The 15,720-nt window shown below is 43.0% G+C and overlaps 3 protein-coding genes across 4 annotated transcripts; 2 read left to right on the forward strand and 1 right to left on the reverse strand.

The window, feature by feature from the left end:
- The first annotated feature begins 1,923 nt into the window (after positions 1 to 1,923).
- LOC135490949 (tryptophanase-like) lies at positions 1,924 to 3,603 on the forward strand. Its single transcript, XM_064776534.1, has one exon. It carries the CDS (start codon positions 1,924 to 1,926, stop codon positions 3,601 to 3,603), a length of 1,680 nt encoding a protein of 559 aa, XP_064632604.1.
- Positions 3,604 to 8,010: 4,407 nt separating this feature from the next.
- LOC135491532 (uncharacterized) lies at positions 8,011 to 10,261 on the forward strand. Its single transcript, XM_064777498.1, has 2 exons — positions 8,011 to 8,747; positions 9,237 to 10,261. Exons 1-2 carry the CDS (start codon positions 8,465 to 8,467, stop codon positions 10,259 to 10,261), a joined length of 1,308 nt encoding a protein of 435 aa, XP_064633568.1. The 5' UTR covers positions 8,011 to 8,464.
- On the reverse strand, positions 9,250 to 15,528 carry LOC135491531 (beta-alanyl-bioamine nonribosomal peptide synthetase ebony-like). Of its 2 annotated transcripts, XM_064777496.1 has the most exons (4): positions 15,245 to 15,528; positions 12,414 to 14,642; positions 11,676 to 11,861; positions 9,250 to 11,290 (listed from the first exon to the last, which is right to left on the reverse strand). In XM_064777496.1, exons 1-4 carry the CDS (start codon positions 15,251 to 15,253, stop codon positions 11,153 to 11,155), a joined length of 2,562 nt encoding a protein of 853 aa, XP_064633566.1. In that variant the 5' UTR covers positions 15,254 to 15,528; the 3' UTR covers positions 9,250 to 11,152. The 2 variants fall into 2 exon arrangements, with proteins under 2 accessions (XP_064633566.1, XP_064633567.1); XM_064777497.1 differs by lacking the exon at positions 9,250 to 11,290 and having other exon boundaries at positions 11,816 to 11,945.
- Positions 15,529 to 15,720: the final 192 nt, after the last annotated feature.

The raw sequence follows: 15,720 nt of genomic DNA on the forward strand, positions 1-15,720 counted from the left end.
CATCATTCCAAGCAGTTTTAAACGATTTTTAAATTGGTGTCAGATGAGTGTGAATACTGGTAACTTGCCATTATCGAAACATTTATTGCAGTCATTTGCTGAATTATTAGAAAGCCTATAAAGGCTCGCAAGCTTTTATAAACTGCTCTCTATAAATTGACCAAAATGGACTAGTTTACCAGATTTTTTCTATTAGTTATTTAAGGATTCTGGTGTTACACGACGTTTACTTGCCCTTAACGGTTTAGACCTGTCGATCCCAAATGACGCGTTTTTTCTGTTTATCTGTTCTTTTTATTTCGCGCACTGCTAATGCCGCAAGTACCACGGCGCGAGATAAACGAGATTACAAGAAACGTCCTCGTCCCTAAGATCCGTAAGCCAGGCAAAAAGAAGCTGGGTGCTGTTTGTCTAGTGTAATGGCACCTAGGGTGCTTATTGTCCAGTCGATCTAGAACCTGGGTACCATTTGTCGGCACCCAGGACGACATCCACCCTTTCAGCTCTACCTGAAACATGAAAAACGTCGAACAAATTCTTCGAGGAAAGCGACAGTGCATTCTGCTATCCCAAACCATCAGTAACAAGTTAGTGAAGAAAGCAAAACATCGGTTGAGTAATTTTTTTTTAAATTGACTTTTTCGAAATTTCCACTCCAATATTTGAGAAATTCGGGTAATGTTCACTTTTTAACCGTTCGCTCCTGCTGGCAGCACGTATATAGGTCAAATGAACATGTGTCTTCATTATTTTGGAATTTGAGAGAATTTAATGGACTGCTGCCATGGTAACCAATTTTGATATAAAAAAATGGATAATTCAAGCCCTTGCCTCAGGAGTAAAGGGCCAGTTTAAAGTTTTTTTGATAGCCCTACCCAACTCTAGCCTTTTGTCTGTCCATTACATACATTACATAACTACTGGGGATGGTCATCATAATTGAATCAAATTCATGATCATTTTGTTACCACTGTCTGATTCTATCATGTCAATATCAGCGTGTTATGTAACAAATGTAACAAACATTTTAATAAAGGCTTATCCTTCAAGTCACCGGCATTTAATCAAGGACAAAGACAATAAACTCTTTGGACAGCGCCTAAGACAAACCATCAAAGAATATAACGCTGCTCATCTTTAGGCGGAAAACATGACGTTATCAACCATAAAGATTTAATTGTTCCACATGTTGTCCGGTTGATTGCAATAAAATAACTTTTACCAAAAAAAATCACATCTTTTCATCATTTTAAAAATTGACATTGGTTACCATGGCAACAGTGCATTTTCCCCTGCTTAGACAAATCATTGACGATATATATGTACTAGATGTTTATACCTGGTGCTAGTGGAAAACAGTTGTTGAAAAGTGAATAGTAGCCTTTTTCACCGAATTTCTCCAATTCTGAAGTGGAAATTTCGAAAAAGTCATTCTTTTCAAAATTTTCCTGAAGAATTTTGTTTCCTTCTTCATTGATTTGTTACTGCTGGTTTGGGATAACAGAATGCACTGTCGCTTTCCTTGAATAATTTTTTCTACCTTTTTCATATTTCAGGTGTGTTGTCTTTTTTACCTAGATGGTTGTCTTTCTTTCCGTTGCTTTTTTTACCCGTTGTCTTTTTTACCGTTGCTTTTTTACCTGTTGTCTTTTTTTCCGTTGCCTTTTTTACCGTTGCCTTTTTTACCTGTTGTCTTTTTTACCGGGCTTTTTTTCCGTTGTTTTTTTCCGTTGCTTTTTGTACCGTATACCGTTGGGTATTGTACTCAATGATTTATGACATCCGCACTCATTGACCTCAAGATGCACTGATATGATATATTTTGGCAGATCGTTATAATAGCATGAATTCTATATCGCAAATAGTTCTAAAGACGGATCGACGATCGACCACACAGATTCTGTTGTTGATTGACCACAGGAGATGAATGGGAAAATGTTCAAGAAAAGCGAAGGACAGCTCGTAGCAACATCGATGGAGGGGCTCTTCCTATCCAGGCTCCAGAGTCATGCAGAGAACAGCAGCAAAGAGAATCTGGACCATGTACGTAAGTTCTTCTCAAGTCAACGGAAATTCGCCAACTACGTTACGCACGAAGTTACTGGAGTGAGCCTGTCAGTGTCCAAACCAGTTAAACTAATTCGGGAATTTTTCCCCGTGACGACGATTTGTCAGGTTGAGTGCAACCCGTTTTCAATCCCAGCGGATAGATTCGTTCTCGACTTACTGTCGGACTCTGGTACAGGTCTAGTGATGCAGGAACAAGAGGATTTGGCTCAAGTCTACGGAGATGCTGTGCCTAGCAAAGGCCTTATGTTTTCCTACGCTCAGTCCACGCCTCGAGGGCATCTTGATGTTATCCTGAAAGCATGCTTTGGTGCTCAGTTCAACTTCTATCCAACTCTGCAAGGCAGGGCTGCAGAGAGAATGCTCTTGCAAGCGTTTTTGGCATCAGGATTGCTGAAGAAAGCGGACAAACTTTTATCAAACAGGCCGTTTGACACGACTTATGGTCATATTACAGCAGCTGGACTCCAGGTTAGTGCCTTAACACCGCAATGTTGTCCAAAACGCTATTACGAGGCAAGCTCAGTTTTCATCGGTAACATCGACGAGAAGCTATTCACTGGAGAGCTCGACTCGAGCGAGATGGTGTTGATAACGATGACAGACAACGGTGGAGGTGGACAGCCAGTCTCTTTCGCGAACTACAAGTTCTTAGTGGAGAAAACACGCGCTCAGAACAAACTGATCTGGGTGGATGCTTGTCGTATCTTTGAAAATGCTCTGTTCATCAAAGCATTCGAGCCAGGCTATGAGGACCGCACCATCAAGGATATCGTACAAGAAATTCTCTCGTTAGCGGATTGTGCCACCATGAGTTTCAAAAAGATGTACGCTCACTCGGGCGGGGCAATCCTCATCAACAAGGCGTCACCCTTCCTTCAGGATAAAGAGCTGGAGAAACTTGATGCCTTGATCAAGATGCAAACAACGGCGGACTATGGCAATGGTTATCACTCGTACGCCGGCCTCACTGGGGCATCCATGGTTGAGGTTATGACTGGCCTTATCACGTCAGTAGATGAAGCCATTACTGGTGAACGCATTGCTCAGGTCGGTCGCGTCAACTGTTACATGCGGCAGAAATTCCCCGGGTTTCCTATCCTGGCTGGCGGACATGCCCTCTACATCGCGGCAGATGAGGTCCTGCCTATGGTTCCGATGACGAACTGCCCTGCAGAGTATCTGAACGTGATAATGATGCATACAATCCGAACACGCGGCGCAGGCCTCGGTCATCTCATGTACGGTGGGAGGGCCGAGCTCCCCTCCGGCAAGATCGTGTTTCGATACAAGCTACCATTGGATGCACTGAGGCTTGCCATTCCGCGTAACCTCTACTCGGACGACGAGCTGATTTCTCAGCTAAGCGTCATCGGTGAAGCTTTCGTGCGCGGAGCATTTAGATCCTTGAAAGCTGGACTCTCTCCTATTGATTACATCGACAACGGCTTCTATCATTTCGGTGCCAAATACAACTTCGTTGACGAAGAAGAGTTTTTAAACGCAGTAGACTGCCTGACTTGCACAGATACCTAAGCCTACCGATGTGACTGTAAACCTTCACATTTTGTATCAGGACGAAAGTGGAATTTATGACAAACATGATAATCAAAGTAGCTTATTAATCTAGACTGATGCATATTTATAACTTTTCCAGCTCCATTGATGACTAATTATAACATCACATGTGACTTCTCGGGAGGAGAACATAAAAATGTAGTGGAGACAGAAAGCCAGTATACACCCCTCCTTAACTGTATGGAATTTGATCATCAATTTGACTATGAATGCCAATTGATCGGTTTGCGTTAATAATTTAATTTGTTTCACTGAATGGGTTCAAATGGAATCCTGTCTATGGCGACGACTCAATCTGTTTCAAGTCAATGCCTCCCTGAGCATTATTACTAATTGAATATATATGTATGCAGCTTTATATATGGGAATGAGGCAAATAGCTATAGACGATGGTACCGAAGGATGGTAAAAATTCAAAAAAACGTATACATCGTATTTTTAGAACGACACGGAGGCCAACTCGGATGTGTTACAGAAGGTTATGCGACGTGCGTCGTCGGGTCCACTTCGGCAACATGCCCACGTGAGTAAGCATTCAGCAGCACGGATCACAATATACCATAGGCGTCTTATGTTTTTTTCATTGCAGCAGAGTCATGATCTAATCGCTCGATAATGGCCCTGTGGGTACAGTTCCGGAAACGGTTTATAGACTCATGGTTATAAGTCTGTATATGTTTTATTATCCGCTGGGCATTCAGGCAATACCTGTATGTTCTATTACACGTATATTAAAAGGAAATTGTGTGAAAAAGGATAGTCACTTAATTATATAGTGCGGTAGACAATGGTAGAGCGTTCTCAGAATGCCTTGTGCGGACAAATCATACTTTGTATATTTCACTTAAAGTTGGCTTCTCGAATGCTCATCGTAAACCGAATCAGATTAATCCGGTATAGCGCTAGTTCATAACAATGCGATGGGATATTCTAGTTTGCAAACCAACTGCTGATGCCGAACCAATTATCATCAATTGGTAACGGTTTCTTGTTTGAAACCTCGACATAATATCGAACCACGACACATTACTGATAAATGTTACTATCTCTAGATTCTATTAGTTCCGTCAATCTTCATAATATTATTTATCATGTCTGTCCGAAACCGTGGCGCAGTTGATTTGCAAAGTTGTCAAAGATGGACGAGGTAGGTAACGGATGGGAGGACGCTGCTTCAGCGCATGTGCAGACCGTCATATCAATATCAAGTCTTTTAGATGTTACTTCAATTGCATGTTCTCTGAAATTAACCGATGAAGCCAAATTAAACTCCTGTAAGCAACGATCCGGTCTCGACGGTGAGTGCAAAGTCGATTGAATGAAGATTTTGCGAATTACGTTTCTGGTTAGTTTCGTTTGAGCTACTTTACTGAAATTCAATTTAAGGGCATAACACACTTGTCATGAACTCCATGCAACTGGCGTAACGTACATAAAGTATGTATGTAAACATCAAATTCCATTAGTGCCATTACCAGAATATATAATGGGCCTGCACGAAAATCACCGATGAGTGAATGAACTATTATTTGCTAACAACATACGGACGATGTGATACTATCGTCCATACCTTTTGATTTAGAGTGGACAATTTATTCATTTGTTGAGGGTCATGATAATCAAACACACAGTTCATGTATTGGTTTAATTATCATAATTACAAAGTACTTTAACGTATAGTTTAGGAATAAAACATAGTAGTTTTGGCTATGTGACTATGAGGGTATTTAATACATTACATCTTAACACGTTCTCAGCTCAGTACAGCTTGTTCAATTTTATAGGTCCTTCAAAACTTTACAGAAGACGTCACATCTAAAATACGATGCACTGATGAGTGATCGTGTGGCTACATCCGGGTTTATCCATTACATCACCGAATCATTATTATATTGTCGTTGCGGGAGTAGTTCTAACAACCACGTCGCATTAGGTGATCCAGTCACGCAAAGCCCGCCCTAATGTGGTTGAAATCGTCCCGGAGGAGGAATCCAACACCACCGTAATTCATTTGTTCTTGGTTCCTATAGATGTAATTAAGTAGCGCCCATTACATTAGTTAGCGGTCGCAATTCATCTCGGGTTATCAGTGTATGGTCACAGTTAACGTCATCAACGCTTGGTTTATGTTGGCGTTTCCTTCAACGAATGGACACGAAGAGACAATCGCGGTGTTTCTTGGGCGGATATGGCTTTGGCAAATTTCTATTACCCGTCTACCCCAGTTGTGTTTTCTATTTATTCAGGTTTTCTCTAGCAATGCCTACCAGCACGACACACATAGAGCATAATCACCCCGCTAACCGACTGAAATTATCACATTAAAAAACGCATAAGATTTTTTTTTGGGGGGGGGGGGGGGTCGGACGGGTCAATTATGTCCAAAGTTCCCCGTTTTGCTTTTAATTGGCTCATCCAATGTCGTAAGCAGTAACACACCGGTGAAGCGGACGGACATGTCCCCCTGTAAAAAAGTGTCTGACCCTATTGTGATCTGACGGGTTATGATAGAGACCATGACCGTCAATACATCAGATATTTAAAGGGCATAATAGAGACCTTTGTTCCCCAGACATGTCATCCTCGGACATTTCAAACTCTTACACGACCATTTGGCATCGCCTGCCACCTGAGACTAAATAACCGAACTGAAAACTCCTCCGTCATCTGCGTTCTCGGGAAATGCTTCTATCAGTGGCCCACACAATTCTCATCAACGTCTTCTTCTATTCTTTTCAGTCTACGCTTTAAAACACGACACGTAGTTATAAAAGGTGGGCCATCCTGTCTTCGGAGGTTTAACTTGTTTGAAAAAAACTTTGCAAGTTTCATAGTTCTTTTCTAAGTTTTATTGCTAGTTTGTGGAAGTTTAAAAAGTGTTTCAGTTCAAACACATTTTCGTTTGTGGAAAATTCAAAATTTCAAATTCAAAATTGCAAGTTTCATAGTTCTTTTAAGTTTTATTGCTAGTTCATGGAAGTTAAAAAAGTGTTTCAGTTCAAACACATTTTCGTTCGTGGAAAATTCAAAATTTCAGGCAGTGGCTGGTGTAATAATCCGCTCCTTTCACTACGGGGTTTCATCAGCCACAAATGATCCCGGTAGAATCTATTACTTCCTGGCCGGAATCAGAATCCCAAGCCCAACTCTAATATCGTTAATCGATTTGGCATTCATTCAGAAGCATTTCAAAATGTGAACCATCCCTTTTGAAAAATAACATAAAAAGTAAAACTTTCAAGTTTTCAACTAGAACTTCACAAACCTAGCCTTTTGTTTAAACAACGCGCTACCATGACCTTGCGGTGCAGTACTAACAATGAAATCGACAAAGAACTAGCAACGCTTTCGGATTTCAAGCCATCAAAGCTATTGTTAGTTCTAACGCAGATGATGGTGAACATTATTTTAACAAAGGCTTTGAAATTTACTTTTTCGTTTTGAAGCATATTGTCAGGCAGTTCATTTTTGATGAAAAGACCAATTCATCATTGTAAACCATCATTAGGAGATGGGAAAAAATGCCTTACGGGCTCGGAACGTTTAACAAAGACTTTGCAACCTCAGATAACTAGTTTTCATCCTTTTGAGTATATGATGTCTCGTATGAGTTAGTTCCTGTGCTATACGAGCAATTGTACTTCCCAAACTTGTCACAGTTGGGAGTTCGGTTCCTCATCTCGGGTTCTATCAGCGCTGTTTTAGTTCTGTGTGTGTTGTAAAGACAGCGATGTTACTCCTTGTCGTCACCAGTCGCAGAGTTCAGTTCCTAAATCCGCTTTCGAAGATGTTGCTGCAGTCACTAACCCGTGACGTGGTTTGGTAATACCTCTACAAATGATCTGGCATTGCGGGAGAGCGAGATAAGGTGACGACTGGAATATCAATGTAAGCTGAAGTTCCTGCCAGAAGACACATTCAAGAGACAATTGAGAACTGTCCTGATTGAACGATACTTTGCGGAGGTGATGCTTCGGCGTGTTGCAACCGCGGAAAAGCGTCAAATAAGGCTGATATTGATCCGATTGGTAGAACGCATGACGTCGTCAAGCGTCGAAATGTAGCTTACCGCCGTCCGTTCTCCAGAAATTCGACCGAAAGAGAGTGTCATCTTTCTTTTACAGCAAAGTGGACAGGATATTATCAGGTCCTTTCATCCTCGAAGCTATTGTTGTGAACGATAAGGACATTCCGCCCCCAGAACCACCACTATTGCACGCTTGATGTTTGTATCAGTGCATAAAAAGTTCGTGTCAGGGTTGGTATGCAATGTGTGTTAATCCATCAGCCGCCCCCCCCCCCAACACTCCACAAGGTTAAGGTTAAGACTTGTTCTCTAGTTAATAACTCTACATGTACTTTCCATCAAGCGATATCCATGCCAGTGGCATTGCAATAAGAAATATCTTGCATGTATCTATCAAACTTGCAGGAGGCATTTTGAGAGGAAATGTTTATTCTTTCTTTCATGATGTTCACCAAGGAAAAATGTGGATGTTTCTTCGCTTCCGTCTATTACATAACATTTGGACCAGACATGCATTGTTCAACACACAGAAGGCTGCGAATCAGTGTATTCTGGAACCTACGGTCTGATATACATAGAGTTCGAGTCGTTACACGTAACGTGTCACTTTTCCCATAATTGATATGAAAAACGAATAATAGTCATTCCAGAGGGTGGGTCACGTATTAAGTCACTTTACGTCCACCTGTCGCATCATGTCATGTTTTCAAGGGTGATTCAATGAGCGAACACGCTCGCAACAATAGACATTATCGTGTAATGCTGATTTGTTGAAATGATGAAGTCAACACTATGCCCGGATACAAAATAGTTACAATTTTCAATCAAGCTTACACCAATGCGAACTATAGAGTCAAGACAATAAGTGAAATACACCATCCAGAACAGTTCTTTAGAGTCAATACAATCCGCTCAAAATTACAATGTGCCATTCTCTGTCTATACAAATTATCTTCGCCTGGATTCTGTTACGGAGGAGCGGATGGAATATGTGTAATCCATCGAGGTGGCGCCATTGCGAAATGCGCGGAGAAGCAGAATATCAACAACGAGGAGATACTGTGTATGGCTAAAGGTAAGTTGGATGGGTTCCACGCTCGACGCAAGAAACAAACGGCTGGTGAGACTTGCGGTCGGTTTCGGGTACGAATTTTGGGATGACACGCCGTCGTCATGTGTTTTTCTTCTTCTTCTGCGTTCAGATTTAACGAAATCATTATGACATTAACAGCTATAAGTGCGCCGCGACAAAATCGGCTGTTCGCTGAAGATTCGGTTTCAGTGATATTGGGTCCGGCCAAAAGCCCTTTCACTTTTCCCCAGGGAACAATCCTGCATAATGTGTCTTGGCGTTTGGACGCCAAGTCCACATTTGTAGGAAGCAGTTGGATAGAGTCCGAGTCTCTTCAGGTATTGCTCGTTGCTCTTTAGCACAATTAACAAAGTTAACAACTGATTTCGTAGTGTGAGTGGTTATATCATCCAAGCCTCACAGGAGTATTACTTTGTTAAACTTTGAATTCGATTTAGTTCACTCAGTGCCACATTCTTATCATGACTTCAGTTGATGGCAGCCCTGGCAGGTCGACTGAGCCTGGTACAACGTTCAGGCACATGGCGGAGAGTCCTCTACCGCGGCTGAAAAGCGTCGTCTGTTTTGCGATGGTCAACCCTGCTCGCGTAATCCTGGCAATGGTCCGAGAACGCAATACTGAGTTTTTCGAAATAAGAAGAAAGTTAAGTGTTACAAACGGTTTGAGTTTCACTAGGAAACGTCTCTTTATGACAAATGTCAAGGTAAAGAATCTTTCGCATTTTAATGGAAGTCTATTGTACTCGTACAGAAGAGAGAAACTGCCGAAGGACATTTATTATCAATGGTATCTATACGATCTAGCCGGCCATGAAATTGCCCAGCTGGAGAGACCGTGCTCACCCAAGTATTGCCATACTGTGGTGGTATACGCAATCCATATCCACGAAATTGACGGTACCCTTCAGGCTTTTGTTGCATTCGACCACTCACAAAGGGTTCCTCTTATCGTCCCGAATAGGTATGAAGTATATTATTTCAGGCCCGAAAAAATAATGCAAAGCAAGGCCATGCCTATATTCAAATTTCGCCGGGAACATCTCATTGCGAAATCAGAAGGGGATAAAATATATATCGCTTATTCGGACGACGGCTTCCTGGCAATTTTGTACGACAAAGATAACCAAATTGACATCCGTACAAAGAAGAGTCAGTTCAGAAGTCGACACTTTTCATTCATGTACCGTACTGGCCTTGACACAATAAAAAGAGATTGGAATGTGAGACATGTTAAACTGGCAGTACCGGGTGCACGAAGTCGATTTCACATTCTCCTCAGGAATACACGTACCACCTTTTACGGGCTGTACGAATTTCATAACTCTTGTTCGTCCAAGGAAGGAGGCATTAAGCTTGCGGGTTCTCGGAATTCCATTCTTCCCGCACTGACGGGATGGTTTGATTTTCTTATTCACCCTGATGGTTATATGTTGGTAGTAGATAATGAGAGGGCCGCCCCAATATTAAGGTTGTATTGGTTGTTGCCGGAGTGGTAGGGCAAACACCTCCCGGCATCACACTGACGAGAAAGCCGTCAGAGAACTGACCGAGGAAACCAGCAATTTGCTTCTCCACACATAAAATAATTCAACAGGCGGCTCATGTTGCTGTGAAAGCGTTATCCAGCATAACTCAATTACCAATAATTTTTTAATTTCATGAAATTACAGATAATGCATCAATCAGTGGTTGATTGTGATCAGCTGACTGATGGATGCTTGCAGTCGCTTAAGTTGTCGAATAATGACCTTCTGCAACTAGACCAGTTAAGCAAGACACCGGTTGTGTGCAGGTCTGATTAGCAAGAATAGAGCAGCTGCATATATGACTGCGTGTTCCTTTCCTGGGGAGGTAGGGCCAAACAAGCACTCAGATAGAAATAAAAACGGCCATGTTTTATACTCTACGTGCATATTATGCCATTATCTTCTTTTCCTGAATGATAGTGGGTACGCAACTACATGTATATGATGGACTGACTGTGACGGAGGGAGGTGCGTAGTTTCACCAGGCTGCTGCCACTTCACCGCCAGGAGGACCGCAAACACGTTTGGCAAAGGCATCGGTCTACCTTTTCAACAAAAGAGAAATAAGGCTCTCAAGAAATGCAAGCCGTACATAAAGGTAAACTGACACCTTAAACACCGTGGCGAACGCTGATGATATGACTATGGCGCGGGAAAACGCCCCGTTTCGTGACTCCTTGGTTAAACATGTTTGGAGACACGGAAAGATGCGTTCCGGGCCATATCCAAAAACAGCGAAATTTTGCAAGCTAGTGGCTAGAGTTGGTAAACTACCAAATAACTGACCGGCATGAACTGTGCAAGCTTCCCGGCACCACAAGGTCGCTGATGGATTGTTATTATGACCTCCTTTACTATGGTTCAGTCCAAATGCAACAATGCTACATCAAGGATGGCGTCTTCCGCAGCACTGGGCATCAGGAGTTTCCCCGACTTATCAAGAATCTCACAGACTTTCAACTGACCGACCGACTTATAGCCTAGGAGGTAACTTAGTTTCTGAAAAGAATACGAGATGACAGTTGCTATTATAATTGAAATGGTCGATTGACCTAAATTTGCTTGAACGACATTATACGTGCACCAGCTTATACAATTCGACAGCAATGCATACTGCCAGGTCATACCACAAGAACAATATAGCACCATTATAGCGTGGAAAAATGCCGACCTTGATTGGATGACGTGGACTTTATACTGAACTTCCCACTGCGCTTATGTTTTTTTTTCAAAGAAATAAAACAGCTTTTATAGACTGTTCACTACTGTAAGCATGGGAAGGATGGTTTATCTAGGTCGGTTTGGGGACTGCCTTCTCGCTCGGCGTTGTTCGCCGTCTTTTGAATAATACACTGTCAAAAACAGCCGCCTTGGTGTAACTTACAACTGTGACATGGCTCGTATTCATCGCTTCGATGCCAGCATATCCCTTCTCCTTTGCCATTTGGATGGTCTTTCGTTCCATCAGCTCCATGATCTCGAGGTTATCTTCCGGGTGTGACCTGCTGTCGGCCGTCATCATGACACTAGTCAGCCATTCTCCCTCCTCCATGTGACCTTCAAGGAAGACCTTAAAAAAAGGAGCCACGTACTCGGAAATCTAACAGTCTCATCAGGCACTTTTTGTCGTAGAATATATAAGGCACGAGTCTTTCTGGAATACGAAGTGTTTATAGTGCCGGTGTGAAAGTTTGAAATGTCCAAGGATAGAATGTCCAGGGAACATATTTCTATTTTGCGGTTTAATCTCAAAGTTATTGACCGCTGTGTCCTCTATAGAACCATATACATGTACAATAATCCGTCCGAATACAATAGGGCCGGACAATTTGCTTTTTCCAGGGGGACATTTTCTACTTCTACACCGGTCTATTTACACGAGAGGTCATGGTTAATAAAACCCTCCCAGCGTCGAAAGTTGAGTAATGCTTCGTGAAACTCTGGAATTTTGAGAGCTTTGAGCTGCAGTGACCTTCTTGAGAAAATCACTTCACAGGGGTGTCCATTTATCAGGCACTGCTTTGCAATATATCAAACACAGTTATAGTCGTTTCACCGTACCGCTCTAAGTGGTCTTTGATCAAGCCATTGACTTACAAAGCTGAACCTCTATATTACTTACCTCTCCAGCCATCAAAGCATCTCCAAGCAGACTCAGACGCTCGCCGGCAAAGATTTCCTCGGTGGAAGGCATATCCTTTACATTTGCAGCCGAACTCACTCCAACAAGCTCCCCTGCTTTAGTGTACACCGCCATCGAGATTCCTGACTTCTCACACGGCGGAAAACCCCTCTGAATGGCAAGCATAATCTCTGCGTAATTTACCCCCGCGGAAATGTCGAGCACCTCCTTATCAGCGAATGTCAGAGCTAACAAATGTTGAGCTGCTTTCTTATCAGTGAAGCCTGGTCCAATAGGGATGATGTCGTATTTCCTCTCCAGAACTTCAAGTGGATCGTCCAGTTTTAGTGTGGAACAACGTGCAAGGCGCACTAACTCATCCACTGACTGAGCAGACAGGATATCCCCTATTTCAATCTTTAGACCAGCGTCGGACAGTTTCGCTAGTGTTTGAATAGCGTTGACAGAGTTACCGCCAATGTCGAAGAAATTCTGACCAGGGTCAACATGGGATGGGTGCAGACCTAACTCCTTTGCTATGATGCTTATAACTTTTCCTGTCACCTCGTCTGCAAATACGACAGAGCCTGATGCTTGTAAGGAATCCTCGTACATCACCTTCAGTGCTTGTCTGTCAATCTTTCCCGTTGCTGGCAGCAGCGGGATCTCATCCAACGGAAGGAACTTCGGTACCATATAAGGCGGGAGAGAATCCTTACAGACTTTCTCGAGCTCCGATTTCATATCTTTAGCCACCTTGGTTGTATAGAACGCCACGATTGTTGGGTCTCCGTCCTTGTTCATATGAACGAGTACGACCACCTGCTCTGTGGAATCATGATCCCGAAGTACCTGGGCTATTTCAGAAGTGTCGACCCTTTGCCCTCTAATTTTCACCTGGGAATCCTTCCGCCCCTCGTAGTAAATTCTCCCATCTATTATACGCGCAAAATCCCCGGTCTTCAACAAATATTTATCCTTGTTCACACCCAAAGTATTCGTGAGGAAATTTGTCATATGGTTTGTATCAATGAATCCATCAGCAATATTCAGACCACTGACTACCAACTCCCCCGTTTCACCAAGCGCAACTGGCCTCAAGTCTTCATCAACAAGATACGCAGTGCAGTTGTCCACCATTTTCCCGATTGACAAGTTGTCCTTAAAGGTCATGCGGTCTACATCAGCAGCACTGCGGAAGACTTCGAATGTGACGTCACCAGTTGTCTCAGTACTGCCATAGTAATTGGCAAGTACGTGGCCATCTTTGAAAAAGTTGAAGAAGTTCTTGGCTAGCGTGATGGGCAGAGTTTCTCCGCTGCATACCACGTAAGTGAGCTTTGACAATTTTGAGTAGTCCTTTTTCATATTGAGGTATACCAGCATGTTACGGAGGAGAGATGGAACGAGCACCAACCTTGACACGCAGTACTTTTCCAAAGTTTCGATGAAGATCTGCGGATTTTGGGCGACAGATTTAGGCACGATTACAATTGGAACTCCTCTGAGTAGCGGACCCCAAACCTCGGTTACCGAGTCAACAAACAGCATGGACGTCTTTGCTATCCCAAAGTCCTCATTTGTGTAGGGGAACACACGCCACTGCCATCGTAGCCTGTTCAATATGTTCCCGTGGGTCAAGCGAACGCCTTTAGGAACGCCGGTGCTGCCTGAGGTGTAAAGTACAATGGCCAGACGAGTGTTCATGTCATTTGTGACCAGATGATCAGTTACTGCCAAGCTACCTCCTGTCATCCCCTTGATGTCTGCTGAAATTTTTTCAAATATAAAGGCTCTAATGCGCTCAGCTTGTACGTCGGTTTTGTTGACATTTGGGAATAACTCCTCTGAGCAGATGATGCATAGTGGTTTTGCCTCGCGAATGATGTATTTGATTCTTCCAGTTGGTAGGACAGCTTCCAACGGCAGGTAGGCCAAGCCTAATTTCAGGAGAGCAAGGATAGCTATGACGCGGTCAGCACTTGGGGACATCAAGATGCATACGATATTATCTTTCCGCGGTAGCTCGTTGAGGGAATAGTCCTTGAAGGTCTCCAGTAGTCGGCGCGACACCATGTTTGCTTTTGAGTTCAACTCGCCGACCGTAAGCTTTGTGTCGCCACAGACGACGATTGTTTTGTCTGGGTTGTTGGCGGCCAACTTTTCAAAAAGTGTGTGGATGCCTTCATCTTCCGCCTGTGGAATAGTCTGGCCTGCGAGAATACTGCCCTGAAATGGAAGGATGGGTCTTTAAAGGGGGACTATAGGCAGGAGAAGGGGGTTGAATTGGCCATATTGGATGACTAATATGCAAAAAAACGGCGCTGGATCAGATTTGATTCAGCACTACGACATTTTGTCCTGATGATAATAGATATAATTAGCAGCCGCCCAACTGACGGTGACTACAACTCCCGAGGTGATTCCCTTTTTGCCATCTACACCATCAACTGCGCGGGGTTTTTCCAGAAGTTCAAACACAGATAGTCCCGCATTACTCGTGAGCGCTCTCCCACTACAAATTTATCTTTTCTCATCCTAGAGTCAGGACATTTCCTTTTTGTTTCAGAACCTATAGGATCTCTGCGAAACGCCTTTGTCTTTTGAAGGCTGGAACGCTCTGTAGAATTTTTGTTGGGTGCAGTTTTCGCCTCTTTTGAAAGCTGGTGCATAAATTCATGTATATGTACATCAACTCGGACTGAGAGTAGTTACGCTGCTAACCGGTCGAACTAAACATTCGCAACTACAAGCAAACAACCATGCTGAAGACACGGCGCTAAAGTATCACATAGGCTAGAATGCAATGTACTTTCACAACGTGAACTTACCTCTGCCATAGTGTTGAATAAGTTTTCTCCGTGTGTACCGCTTATCACCGTGCGTTTTATTCCTGTGAGAGTGCAGGTCAGACGGCCATGACCCTATTATCTAACATGAGAGTTGAATGAAAGAGTGGTTTAAGTACATTTTGTCAAGGACATTGTATAGGACAATTGGCAATCGGGCATGATGCTTTGTCATTAAGTATCTTGAAAGACAATTTCGCACTCAGCTATCGAAACGAGGTTAACTATTATTCTTCAATCGCACGCTAGTTCGCATAGTTCAGCCTACATGGTTTGGCCCCTGGCAGTTTTTAAAATTACTATAACGAAGTCCTCAGAGGGAATATCATTTGCTTGAGAGCAGGTCTTCAATGAAACCGATTTTCTGGTCATGAGTAACAAAAATATTGAGTTGAGAGTTGGGCGTCTACTTGGACATCTATTGGCTCAATAAACGCGATTTGGGGATTTTAAAGTGA

The sequence above is a fragment of the Lineus longissimus genome, chromosome 7, assembly GCF_910592395.1.
Source record: "Lineus longissimus chromosome 7, tnLinLong1.2, whole genome shotgun sequence".
NCBI lineage: Eukaryota > Metazoa > Nemertea > Pilidiophora > Heteronemertea > Lineidae > Lineus > Lineus longissimus.